Below are 14,586 nucleotides of genomic sequence, written 5' to 3'. Positions count from 1 at the left end.
CATAAATTCAAGAGTAATCCTCTAAAAACCTGCACTGTCTGCAGCAGCCCCTCCCATACCCATGAAAACGAGCGGGTCATACGTGAACTGCCCCCTCCAGGAAAAATCGGTGCTGCAAGCTCCGCCCCCATTGGAACACTCACTTTCTCTGTAGAGCTGTGGTGCTGAGGTAGTTCTCTCCTGTCAGAATCTGTATCCTGGCAGGAGAGAACTAGCTTCCTGTACCAGGAACAGCTCTCTGACCCATCTTTGAAGGTGGTCTCGGTTTGTTTCCAATCTGACTGAACTTCGGTTCACTCTGAGATTCCTCAGTCTGAATACAAAACAAACCGAGAGTGGAACAACTGAACCAAAATGGCCACCCGACAGTCACGTGATGTAAACACGTTAGAAATGAGGCGATCTGTGAGCCACGGACAAATGTAGAGCATTGATTGTCATGTTTGCCAAAAGGAAATAATTGGTTCAACTTTCTTATTTTAACAACACTGAAAAACGTATAACTCTCTTTTCTGTGTCTCGTTACACGACACGTGCGCGCAGGCTGCTGCCGTGACGTCATCTTAAAGCTCTTTTGAAGTTCCAACAGAATTCTCTTAAAAACAGTGTCATAAAACCACAACGATGAGACACGGAAACTCTTTCAAATGTGGTCGGATGAATTCATGCTCAACAAAACAAATTTTAACATGATCCACTTTGATTCTACCAACTATCTACACGTCACAAACACTTATCAGTGTGTGTAACCGTAGCCGTTGTGTCTCCAGTAACCGTCATGCAGGATTCCTCCGCGGTACCAAAGCTGCAGTAGAAAGTGTTGAACCTGGCCTTCATACAGACGATCAAAATTCACCAACAAAGTAAAAAGTGAAAAATTTTGGCGAGCATTTGCAGACCGCAGTGCATCCATCTTTATCTTCTGTTTTGACCCCCCCCATAGCTGCTGGCCAATGACTGAAGAGATCTTTAGTCACGTGGTTTTGTTTACAAAGTTTGATCACACTGAGGAGGCTCGGGGAGGCTCATTGACGGTGTATGGGCAGGCTCAAGGATGACGTCGTAAAATGGGCGGGACTGACATGTAGCAGAAGGCGGAGCCTCAGAGATCGAGTCGTTTTGCTTTTAGGTATTAAAACGGTCCACAAAAATGACTATTTCATAAATAATTTGTTTTTTTAGTTTAAAGGTAATAAATGATCATATATATGGATATAGTTCACTCTGAAAGACTGAAGAAAGTCATGGTATGGTCCCTTTACTGTAAACAAGCCAAGGAGAGTGGAAGGGTTAAAAGAGGTGAGGGATGTCTTCCTCTCTCATGGTCTGGAGTGACTGACCGTGAACACGTCTTTACTACAATTGACAGATAAACTGACTTCACACAGTTCATTTTCTCCGAGCTTTTTCTTACCTCTACTAATACAGACTGCAGGAGGTGTCAGTGTTGTTCCCTGACAACAAATCCAGTCAAATAGAAATCTGTGCAGAAAATGTGAGCTGTTCCTCAGAAGAGTCAAAACTGCAGCCACGCAGTGACTCTGACATGTATCTGCCCATCAGTTGTTTTGTCTACTGGTAGGCGTATGCTGGTACTTGAAAACATTTTGCAGACAATCCACATTACATGATGTAAGAAGCAGCAATGTTGACATGTGGGAGCAGATCAGCACAACAGCATCAACTCGAGAAAAGGAGCTCTGTAAAATGGGCACCCAGCAGTCCATATTTATTAATCGTGTACAGTTACATTATTACCAATCTGATTGGAAAACAAACATACACACCAATCCTGTCTTGTCTGTCACAGCTTTGTTCCTGGCTCTCAAGATGTCACAAAGCAAAGTTACAAATGAAAGGTTCAGTAAAGTGTAGTGACTCGTAGGTGAAGTTCTTTATTTCCTGGAGAGCTTGAAGTAAGAAAACTCTGCATTGACCTTCTCTGTCAGAACAAAGACAGCTTTGCCTTCTCACTCCTGAACTCTGTCTGTAAAGTGATTTCTAGCTGTATTTTGAGATTCTGTCGTAATCTTTCAATGACATGGAGTACTTCAGTGAGTGTGAGTAATTGGGAAACAATTACTTTTCTTTAGTCTGTTGGTTTTTGGACTGTCACATAAACCAGAAGAGCTCAGTGAGACCAGCTCTGCCTGAGTGATTACCTTAATAAATAGATGGAGTGAGGCTGGGTTGTCCACACTGGTTTTGGATTTAATGAATGAGAGATTTAAGTCATTTTAGCCAGAAATGACCACCAAAGCCAGGTTATTGTTGAAACATGCCCAGAAACCTGTTTCTAGAGTCATGGTACTGATGGTCATTCAGCAGACCACACCTCTATTTAGGCACAGTGTTGATGCCAAATTTAAAATGAAAAAACTGAGATTAGTAAGTTATAGTTACTGACAGAAACAGTTTTTTGAAGCAGACTGTATTCTTGCTAGGCGTGGCCATTTCACATTGAATTGTTTTTGTAACAAGTCACCTAGTGGTTACCCAGTGAACTGATCTGGCTCCAGTTACTTTCTTTTTTAATACCAAACTAAAACAAGAAGTGCAAGTTTTTGTCATTTTAAAAGGACTGGAATTCTAGGTGTGGCGATGCCTCGAGGAGGCAGGCAGTGTTGTCTATGTACATTCATATCTAGAAAGCTCCTGTTCTTTCTTCCTAAAACTGGCTTTATCAAACACATGTAAATGTCACTTGACTTGCCTCTATTCAGGTCCTATGAAGATATTTCTCCTCTGACTCTTCTGGAGAGTGCAAACTCCTCCAAGGAGAATTTGGACATGAGACCGGTGGCACAGCTCTGAGATAGCATCACATCCTCATGTCTGTGTGGCAATCTAACCAATCAGAGGTCCGATAATCCATCCAGGAGGTTTTTTTGTTTGTTTGTTTTTACTTTCCGGCTACAAAGTGTCACACAAAAAGCTAAATGGATACTAGAAAAGTTCCATTACCTGAGATAATGCTAGTCTGAATCCTTTTTGTGGAAAATGGTGACGCAATTTACTAATTGCTGAAGGGATTTGCTGAAAATGCAAAAGCTGTTTGTAAAATATTAATGCTATAAGTTGCTAAATGCTAAAAGACTGGAAATTTTCTCAAAGAACTAAAGAGCGCTGAAGTTGACCTAAATTTTTAAAAAATTTGTAGTAAAACTGCTTAAAAATCCCTAATACGTGTTAATTTTGAAAAAATGTTTGCATGTTACTTAAATACTAGCTAAACTCCAAAATAACCTAACTTTCCTCAATAAACTAAATGTGTCAGAAATGTTAGCATGTTGCTAAAATAGAAACTGATCTCTAAATTAGCCTAAAAAGAACTTCAGTAGATAACAAATTAGCCAAAAAACATTAGCATGTTGCTAAGATATTAGCTAAATTCCACATTTGTTGAAAATTACTATAAAAGATGAAAACATATCCCATGAATATATTTGCTCAATATTTATACCAAAAATATCAGCAGTAATTTCCTGAATGATCTGAACGTTTTGATAGCAAGTTTGCTGAAATCACTGAAAGTGTGATTTAATTTTTACGTGCTGAAAAACAAAGGGAAAGGAGCAGGAGAATCACTAAAGTAGTGATGCTTACTAAGCAATCGCACAGTTAAATAGAGTAGACTTGATTTCCTCTTTTAAATGGAAAAAGATTTTCCCATTAAATTTAAGAATTTTACGATTTAGTCTTTCTTTAAAAAATTGATTAACAATTGGGTTTTAAAATCACAATATTTACGAATCAATAAAAACATGGAATTGCAAAACACCTGCAATGTGATTGAATGAATGGATCGTAGATCTTTGCAGTGGAGGCCGGCCTGTGGGGTTTAGAATCAAACATGGAGATGGATCCTGTGTGGGTCCAGGACTTGATTTGGGTGTTAGGAGCTTGTCCTGGAAGCCCTCATTTTGTTGCAGATAAATGAATCTTTGGGACTGAAAGTTTCTTTGGGTGGAGTGGCTTCATTCAGGTGGCAAGGAAGGAGCGGTGATTTGTGGATGGACTGCAGCAACTGCAGACAAAGGGGAGAGCGAGGTTGCTTCACTTCAGGCTCTGCTGGCTGGGAGTGATCACTCAGAGGACTCCGGACGGGCATTGTGGCGGGGAGGAGGATGGGAGGCTGAATGAGGAGGCATGCACTCGTTGATCCCTCCATCTCTGCCTCTGCGGTGGGGGAGGGAGAATGAAGATGACACTGGAGAGCATGGGAAAGAGGGAACCATGCTTCATGCATGTGCAGGTTTGGCAGCAAGAGAGCACAAGTCTGGAGAAAATGACTCTTCAGCAAGAGTTTTTGATTTTGTGTTTACAACAATGGAAGGGCTAGAGAACAGTTTTTATAAGCTAAAAGCCACATGTTTCTTAAATGTGTTACCTGCATTAGATCCATCTTCTGGAGGAGCGGTGAGCTGCAGACATAGCTGCACTCAGGAACCATTTGGTGGTTTAACCCCCCCAATCCAACCCCTAAATGCTGAGAGAGGCACTGGGTCCCATTTTTAGTCTTTGGTGTGACTCACCCTGGATTTGAACTTACGACCTTCCAGTGTCAGGGCGGACACTCTACCACAAGGACACTGAGCTCTACGTCTTTGTCTTCCTCGTCTGAGCTGGCATCTGGCTCAAAGCTGTACCGCAAAATAGCTCTTATTGGTGCTTGACAAAATGGAAAAAGATGTTTGTCACAGTACAAATTATTCTATATTACAATAACAATAAATATCATAAGGCTGCCACGATTAGTCGACTAATCGAATAGTAAAATAGTCAACGAATATTTTAATAGTCGACTAGTCGGTACTTTATACTATATGGAACCTGAGTGTAGTAAAGCTGAACAAAGTTGTGAGCGTTCAGCACCAAAAAATTCACTTTTTTTGTATTTGAGTCCATGTAAGCAACACTTTGATCTTTTATGAAAATAGTTCCTTGTTTCAGATGCCGACCTCATTTGATTTACCATATTTTCTGGAGTATAAGTCGCACTTTTAGGAGAAAAGTGTGACGTTTAAGAACAAATCAGGCAAGCCCAGCTTAGCTAAGAAAATAAATAATTGAAGAAATACAAGGATATTAATCTTTTGATCTGTACAAGAAAAATACCAAAGTTCAGGAGGTAACGATCAGATTCTCTTCCATGTTTGTTTTGGACGACACTTCTTCTGCCGCTGTCAATCACAAATACTTCAGATGCAGCGCCCTCTTGTGGTTTTTAGTGAAAAAAACGATAAACGACAACCGTGTTTACTGGGAAAGTAACAAATATATCAGCCTATTGTAGGGCTGGGCGATAAAACGATAATTATCGTTACTGCGGTATTACTTTTTTTCGATAGTGAAATGAGTCAATTGCGATAAACTTTCGTTTTAAATGAACACGGGAGAAACCCCCGGAAGAGCCGCGCTTCTTCTTCTTCTTACGGAGCGGCTGATTCTAGGAGCCCAGACTGAGAGGGGGGGGCATGGAGGCCCCGAATGATGACAAAAGGACACAACAGAAAACATTATTTCAGTAAACCAATAACCAATATATAATCGCAAATACTTTTATTTTTAGTGTCAAGGTAACGATGTTTATATATTTTGCTTTGGAAACGTCGTCACCGGACCCCCCTCCTCTACATTGAAATGGTTCGGTCCGAAGCTGTTTGTTACCGACAGATCCACAGAGTGTGAGGGAGAGAAGACACGCTTTAAAATCAGGAGTTTAAAACCTGATTTAGAGGAGAACCTCAATGAAAAAAGAAAAAAGGAGACAGTCTGTCTATTGCCGCGTGTCACGTGTTACGCGGGGCTGAAAGAGGAGAGAAGGAGAGACTGCTCATGCTCGTAACAGGGGGGCGCAGGGGGGCGGGGACTCGATTGTGGCTGTGGAGTTTAGAGTTTGAGGGTTTTGTTAAAATATTAACCAAAAGCTTTTGTATAGAGCTTCGAATTAGAATAATTTGTTGTTTTATTGTGTATCAATAATGAATTTGTTAGTTACATTTGTGCCGTTTATGCTCATTTCTTAATGAGGTGATCTAATAATAGTAAAATAAACTTGTTTTAACGACTCCTGACATGACACTAAATGAAGAGATCTTATGTGTTTGATCAATCCTCCAACATGTACACATGTCAGATGACTGAGTGAAATGATGATTAAATCTATTATCAGAACTGTTTATTTTAAGTTTACATTTTATTATCTTCTGCTGCACAGCAGTACCTATAGTTTATGTTCAGAAGAAATTAGAACATAATATAAAAATAACTGCAATATATTTGCTGCTTTAGAACAATGTTTTTAAGACTTAATTTTAATTTGAAAGGAACTTGTATGTGCTGCAGTCAGATTAAAATAAATCAGAAATTCTGTACAGCCTATTGAAAACATACCACCGTTATGGTTTAACTATAGTGTACATTATGTATATGTACAATATTTATTAGAAATATTTAAATGTTCCTCACAGTTAGTTTCAATACTACAGTTAATACAAGAAATTATGAAAGTTTAATTTGAACTATCTAAGATTTAATTGGGGGCAAAGTTAAGGTGTAAAAATCTGAAGTCCTAAAGCTCTTTGCAATAAAGATTACTTTGACAAATATAGTTATTTGATTGATATCGTTTTTAATATCGTTATCGCAATATATGAAAAAAACGATATCGCAATATGAAAATTCCCATATCGCCCAGCCCTAGCCTATTGATGTCTAAAAAAAAATTAAATAAATTTAAAAAATCACAAATAAGTCGCTCTTGAGTAATAAGTTGCACCTCTGGCTAAACTATGAAAAAACTGCAACTTATACTTCAGAAAATAGGGTATTCTTGTTTTAATACCAGAAATTAATGAAGGGAAGAAACTGCACGATTCATTAAAAGTTTAATAAACTATCCTTTTCATTGTCTTTATCTTTAGTTAGTTTAAAGCTAATGATGGTTAAGTTGTATGCTTTGCATTCAGTTTGCACATGACCTGATTATTTTAGTAGTCCACTAATCGTTTGTGGCAGTTCTAATGTATCACGACATATCAAAATAAAGTATGTTGTCCGTTATTCTCTAAAAAAAAGGAACAGAAAGGTCATTACTTACTTTTCTCTGACTCTATTTTTTCAATGGACTTGTAACTGTATAGTCACTGATGAGAGACATTTTTTAAAATGTACAGCACTTTCAAGTTTCTTAGTAGGAAAACACCTTTTCATAACAAGTTCAGCAAAACAAGAAACTGATAAAATCAATAGAAGAAGAATGGCACGATATATACTTTTCTATGGCCAACACAATATATATTGTATTGTATTGTTGCCCAGCACTAACTCCAATAGTGATCAACATTTTTGTTTGATCGCTAAGGGTGCCACTAGGGGTCAATTGGGGGACTAGTATTGCTGGTACTTGGTTTACTACAAGAATGAGAACAGAACATAGGGGCTGAATTTTGTAGTAGTTACTTTGATCAATAGAATTTTTTTATGATTTCAAAATGAAAAAGGTATTGGAACTTTTGAACAAACAAACTTTGCATCTCCTTTCATTTGTGAGTGGTTGTCATAGCAACACTATTTTGCACAGTAAGTCATTTGTCTGTAGTCCTGAGTGAAATGAATGTGTCAAATGTTAAATCTTTAGCATTCTGGACCCCATGGAAAGTTCACAGCTCATGTCCAGTTGATGCTGCTCTTTTTTTTTTTTTTCTGCACAAAAGTAAATGATTGGCCTTCCAGATCGACCTGAATGTTGTGTGGCTATGGTGACCCCGGCTCGGTTTGCTGCTGTCATGGTGTGTGCATGTTTTGAAGCTGGGACATGAGTGACCTGCTGCGAATGGGATAAAGTACATGTGAGGCATTAGGGTTTAACCACAGAGCGACCAACCTGCAGGGGTCACGGGGACGGGTAAACTTTGACCCTCCTCACCCTCTCCGGGTTGTGCAGGGAGACAAAGTGGTAGCTTCTCGTTCCACAGGTGAAGCTCATCTGTAAATGAACGCCAAACTGCTGCAGCGTCAACGAAGGCAACAAATGAGCTGACAAACATCTGAGACATTTGCACGTGTTGTTGACAGAAGGGTGTGGTAGAAATATCCTGAGATTTCACAAACACATTGGGGTGTTGTGTTTATGGTCTCGTCATCATCTGTTCCAAACAGATGACGTCATCCTTTAAAATTACACCAACTGTTGTTTAGATTCTGCAGCCTCTCCTCTTTTACTCTCACCGCTGGTTTGTCTGACTGTCGGCAGCTCCAGCCAAAAATATAACATTCTCGTCTAGGAAACGCACAGCGCCTCATCCTTCATGTTCCTGCTTTTTCATCTCTGTATTCTCTCGTATCTCTTGGTCACATGTGTCAAAGTCGAGGCCCGGGGGCCGGTTCCGGCCCTCCAGATCATTTTATTTTATTGTCATTAATGGTCCGATGTTATCTTGTGCTTATTTCTATCTTTTAATATAATTTTGACAAAATATATTTTTATGGAGAGTAAAATATTGAAAGATATTTGAGGTTTAAGTTGATTTATTCTGGAATAATATTCCTGCCTTTTTAATATTCATAAATATGTTAAAAATGTATAGTTTGAAAGTTTAAAAAATAACATTCTGCTAGCTTTTTGGATCTTTTAGGCTATTTTGGAGCTTTGCTAATATCTACACGCTAGCTGTGTTGGCTAATTTAGGCTGTTTTGTAGTTTATCTATGTTCTCAGCTACATACTAGCTGTTTTAGGTAACCTAAGTTGTTTTTTTTTGTTTGTTTTTTTTTTAGCTTTTTAGGCAAATTTGGCATTTAGCTAATATTTTAGCTGGCTATTAGCCTCAGCGTTTTCAGCTTCAGTGTTTTTAAATATCAATTTCAGCATCTTCAGCAGCTAAATTCAGCTTACAACATTCACACTAGCATTAGCACAGGAAATTATATATATCGAATTCATATTTATGTTTAAAAGTTACGATTTAAATTTTAGTTTTAGTGTTCAATTAATGACTGGATTTTGGCCCCCTGTGTGATTGAGTTTGACACTCTGTTATTGGTGGTTAAGCATACATTTTCACGTGTCAGAAGCTGAGTAGCATTTATTTTTTGTTTCAGAATCTCATTTAATCCCCCCCCCTCTGCTTGTTACTTTACATTTTCTAGCCTTTATTTCTATGAAATAGTTTTTAATAACAAATATTGTTACTTTTTTAATGTTTTTCTAAAGATACATATTTTTATGATTATTTTTCTTTACTCTTTTCTTTTTCGCTTTCTCTCCCATGCTGCTTGTGTTTTTTCCTCAATTTCTAAAGCAATTATCACCTAAATGCTGGTCAAGTTTGTTTAAGAATTGATTGTAAATGTTACTTGACTTCATTTGACAGGAATGTTGGTAACTGATCCTTTTTTCTCTTTGTTTAGGTCTATGTGGAATTTGATGACCAGGAGTGGGAGAAGAGAGAGTGGGTCAAGGTCTATGAGGATTTCCAGCTGTTTCTGTTGGAGCACCAGCTGGTCTGGGCCAAGAGGAAGGAGGGAGCCGCAGGAGGCGCAGGAGCAGGAGGCCTGCTGCCGGGAACCAAGGCCAAGCACATACAGTGGCCGGCTCTGGTGAGAGCTTAGTTCATTTTTATAGGCTAGACGCATTCAATAGGATTAGTGAGTCACATGACAGAGATGCTGCTCTGCCTCACACAGCGCTGCACCCAAACATTCCTCAGTCTGAGCAGTTTTTCCAAACCTTGCTTTTTTGTGTTTGTTGTTGTCCCTGATTGCTGTGCAGGATCCCGTTTTGAGGGACACAAACTGTTCCAGTGTTTCTGTCTCTGCTGTTGGATCTGTCTTTTTGGACGTTCTCTTAATTTGTGACAGACAGACAGGAGGGCCATTCTGGTTTAGTTTATACTGTTCTGAGTAGCCAGGCTCAAAGTTGAGGTCTGGTGCTGCTGATCCAGTTGTGGTTGTCTTGGCTTTCATCTTCTGAGCCCCCATGGACTTGATGGGGTTTTAGAAAAGGGGTTTAAAGTCTCCCTCCAATAAAACTCCTGTTTTTGAGTTTCTAACATGTCTGTGTGGCATTTTTCTTCTGAAAGAGAACAAATGTAATAAGAAATCATTTTGTTTTTTCATTTCCGAGTATTTCTCCTTTTAAATCAATCAAAGTGTCTTGGACAGACTCTGTTTGAATGAATGATCTTCTTTCCATCAACAGCTCTGCTGCACATGCACTAAACCCTCATCTGTTCCTAGTGTCTAGTTCAGGTTCTGGAGAAGAGAAGATGGTATCTTCACATTGACTGCAGTCAAATGAGCCGCCGTTCACATTTCTGTGGTCAAATCAGCATCACTGGATTTTTGGTGTGAGTTTCATCCAATACTTACGGTAGCAGGACTGAGAACGCTGGAAAATCTCCACCAGACTCCACGGAGCTTCTTGATGTGACCACGGAAATGTGAACGGCGGCTCATTTGACCGCAGTTGGAAAGGATTGTAAATCAATGAAAGAGCATTTTGATGTTAGCTTTGATTATTTTATCAAGAACTCTGAGAAACCAATGATTGAATGTATTGATCACAGTCAATAAACATTGGAGAATTAGCTAAAAGAGTCTTTGGTGAACTGGAAGGAGAAAGAATCAGGATTTTGGAGGAAGTTCTGTCCATGAAGATCTTCACTTCCTCGTCCAAATGACAACCGGATCAGAACCATACGGCTGGATATTTTTTTGTAGCAGCAGTGATGATTTATACTGAAGAGACACAGAGCTATCACAATCAGACAGGAGAGGATCAGGGACGGAGGCGTTCTGCTCAGCAATTAAAAAAACTGTCATTGGGGGACTTTAAAATGTGTGGTGAGGACAAAAAGAAGTTGTCATTTCTTCAGTTTATCAGCTGAAGCAAAAATGAGATAAATGGGTCTGGCTGACATTTATTCAATTTTAACTAAATAACAATTCATTCTCAACTTTTTCCACTCTAAAACTATTTTTATTTGGTTATAAAAAAACAAAAAACTTTTGACATAATTAGTGATTCACCAAAGATGGGCCTTTCAGTTACTTTAATGGCTAGCAATTCATGGATTAGAATTATTGATTTAGCATTTTTCAATATAAATTGATTTGAATTGTGCTGACTAAGTCCACCTTTGGTCTTCTAGCAACAAAAGAGCTTGAAAGTCCTGTACGGTATCTTGGCTGTTCTTTGCAGTTTTCTTATCAGTACGATCTTCCTCCTCATCCTGTCTGGTTATCCATCGCTGCTGTGACAGATTGTATCTAACCCCTCCGGATCTTTGCAGGATCATTGTCAAAGCTGTCACAGAGAGACTTTCTACTTCTTTGTTTCTATAATTCATGTTTCCACTACCTGCTGGACAGAACTGTACCATGATTTGTGATGATACCAGTGTGTTTTTGCTGGACTAAGAGGCTTATTGCAATCATAAATATTAGGGGTGTAATGATTCATTTTAACTGTCGATTCACATCATAGTTTCTAGTTACTGATATGATTCGTAGTTAATATTGGTTCATTTTCAATAATCCAATTCTCTGACCTAAAACCGATCCAGAACATCTTTATCCCAAACTTCCAGCAGTGTGACCCAGAGAGAAATACCTGGTACTGAACAGTGCAGGTGAAGGTTTCCAGATTATTCTATTTCCTCAATATAATCAATTAAATTTGTGTACAAACATTCTACCACACTGTATGGTCATCTCTTTGTAAATTCAAGTGTTTGTGTTTTTCCACACATTCCACTGGAATGATGGATGATCAGTCTCTGATGACATCACATGTGTGTTGTTCACTGTGATGGACCTGGATGGTCAAATAAACCTACCACATCTCATCCAAATGGTGTTTTTCAAAATAGATATGATCGATTTATTCATTCTGAAACTATTTTATGATGGAATACGCTAACCTGGTTCCATGAACAACTTAGCTCAGGCAGATGAATCAGGTTAGATAGCAGAAATACAAATCAATGCATTGTTACACCCCTAATAAACATTTAGTTAACCAGTGACATGTCACAACTCAAACTCACTAGTCCCTTCCACAGAGCAGAATCTGTTAGAAGATCTTTTCTTTGGTCTGCACTGCAGCATTTATGCAGCTTCATGTTTTGCTTCAGTTACACAAAACTTGTGGAGGGAAGTGCAGACCTTGAAGTCCGCTTGACTGTGAACCACATGAGCAAAGGTTTAGAGTTGTATAACTCCTGTTTGAAATGAACATTTAGACTGCTGATCAAATGAGCTCTGAGTGTTGAGCGTTTCCTGATTGCTTTGTCTTTGTGGGTTGTCATAGTGTGAATCGATGCTGGTGTGCTCTGCATCCGTGTTATCAGACGCTCTGCTGCCATCCAGCTGCTTCGGTGTATTTCAAAATACATTTCATTTCTATTAGGAATGTCCAGATCTGATCACGTGATCGGGCCTGATTTCTGTTCAGACTCCATTAAAATCTAAAATGTATTTATGTGTTGTGTATTTCAAGCTTGTTATTTCAAATAAATGTTCAGCAGACTCCGGCAGCAGTTTGAGCAGGAGTCTAGCAAAAACTGTTCTGCAAGGTTAGCAAGATATTCACACTCGGACTTCAGGGCTCAAAAACTCTCTGAAATTAAATTTACAGCAAGTGTCTCTTGCTTTTTGACTCAACACAAACAATAACCTACAATGACATGACAACAGCACAAATCTCAGGTTTGTTTAATTTAATGAGAACAGCTGTCCTGCTTCTGATAAAGCGACGGCAGTGAGACTTCTGCAGACTGCAGGCTCAGGAAAAGGAGATTAAGAAGAACTAAAATCTAAATGATCTCTCAGAAACTACCAAAACGAATAAACTAGCTGTGTTTACATTGACACAAGTATTTGGAATTTTATTCATTTATGATCAACATTTCACTCAGTAAACTTCAACTCTTAGTGTATTCAGACTGGACACATTTGGTTCGCTAAAAAAAAAATCAGTTTGTTTATCTCAGTGATCCAGAACAAATTTTCAGTCTGAATACAACCAAGCGGACCCTGGTCCGGGATGAGGAACCACTCTCTGACCCGTCTTTCCAGATGATCTCAGGTCATTTCCTATCAGATTGAGCTCCAGGTCGCTCTGAGTTTCCTACGTCTGAATAGACTCTGTGCTCGGAGCAGAACAATTGGACCAAAGCGTTCACCGTAGCCTGTGGCCAAGTGATGTAAACATACCAGAAAAAAGCAACCAATGAGCTGCAGATGAATCACGAGCTAACAACAATTACATTGATGTGAGGTCCTCAGGAAAACTCATCACCACACTCACATTTCTAATATTTATTGGAGGTGTGAATCACATCATTAATGTTCTGAAGATGTTCAAGCTAAAGTCACCAAGATTTCTCAAATGACCAAGTATGATCTTTCCTACAGCAACAATGTTTTTGGAGAAAATCACTTCTATTTTTACAGATTTTTTTCATGTAAATGTGGATCATAATGAATCAAAAACAATTTTAGTTCTAAAGGAACTAACACTAGTTTCCAAACTTTCTCACACGACTGTCACCTTTAACTTGTTTGTAGTTGTCACTATTTTTAATGAATTGTTCAAGTTACTTCACAGAAGTGCTCTGTTTAAATGTTAAAAGATAAAGGTGAATAACATAAAAATAGTGACCAACCTGGATCAGTTTTTACATTTTACGAACGTATCAGATCTGGGATCAGCGTCAAAGTAAAATGACTCACAATTGGATCGGGACCAAAAATCCTGATCGGGTCATCCCTAATTTCTATTGTGAACTGTCTCTGTGCAGGAGTGAACTTCTTTTGTCTCTCTTGGAATGTGAGGTCCAGGTCAGAAACATCTGCAACCTCAAAGGGCTTTCTTTGGGCTCTCTGTATTCCTCCACATGTCAACGCATGACGTGACTTTGTGTGTAATCGCTGTTTGGGTTACATAAGAGCAGCGTGCACAGCACCATCTGGTACACACGTGAGATAAGACTCAAGAACCCCCCACATGTATAATGTAGCGGGGGCTGAGTCGTCCCTCACCTTTTTCCACTCTAGTTTGTTCATCAACTGTCTGCTGAGGTGCCACGGTAAAATCCTTCAACTATGTCCACCTTTTTGTTAAATTAACAAAAAACCACCACAAACTATGACCTGGCCCACTGACAGGTTCATTACCGATAGGTCGAGGGTTTGGGGGTGTGGTCACAGTCCAGCGGGGTAATGAAGGTCATCCACAGAAGTGCACATTGCCTATCTTAAAGACAAACATCCTGAAGAAAAGTTATTCATGACTTCTCATGTCAGAGTATTACAGCAGCTGGGATGATATTCTTCCAGGAAAAGGGTCGATGTGTTCACAGCAGCTGCCAGCAGTGTTGTCAGGAGGACAGGCAGGTTTAGACCTGGAGCCTCACAGCGACAATTGGTTTAGATTTTAATGGTCCAGAGCTGGTGCTGCCTCCAGCAGACACGTTCACTGCATGTTTGCACGGAAAGCTGTGGGGAAAAGGTTTAAATGTCATATAAGGTAGTTAGTGAGCTATTCTTTTTCTGAATATAAAGATTAGGGCTGCCACGA

The 14,586-nt window shown here is 39.1% G+C and overlaps 1 protein-coding gene across 1 annotated transcript in view; it reads left to right on the top strand.

The window, feature by feature from the left end:
• The window catches only part of jmjd1cb (jumonji domain containing 1Cb), a 107,750-nt gene that overhangs the window by 42,000 nt on the left and 51,164 nt on the right, over positions 1 to 14,586 (top strand). Inside the window, exon 2 of the mRNA XM_024298130.2 lies at positions 9,414 to 9,602. Within this exon, the coding sequence (XP_024153898.1) occupies positions 9,414 to 9,602 (189 nt within the window). The remainder of the gene's footprint in view (positions 1 to 9,413; positions 9,603 to 14,586) is intronic.

The sequence above is a fragment of the Oryzias melastigma genome, linkage group LG19, assembly GCF_002922805.2.
Source record: "Oryzias melastigma strain HK-1 linkage group LG19, ASM292280v2, whole genome shotgun sequence".
In the NCBI taxonomy this organism is placed as follows: Eukaryota; Metazoa; Chordata; class Actinopteri; order Beloniformes; family Adrianichthyidae; genus Oryzias; species Oryzias melastigma.
Note: the sequence above shows the minus strand (reverse complement) of the source record. Positions and strands in the feature narration are given on the sequence as shown.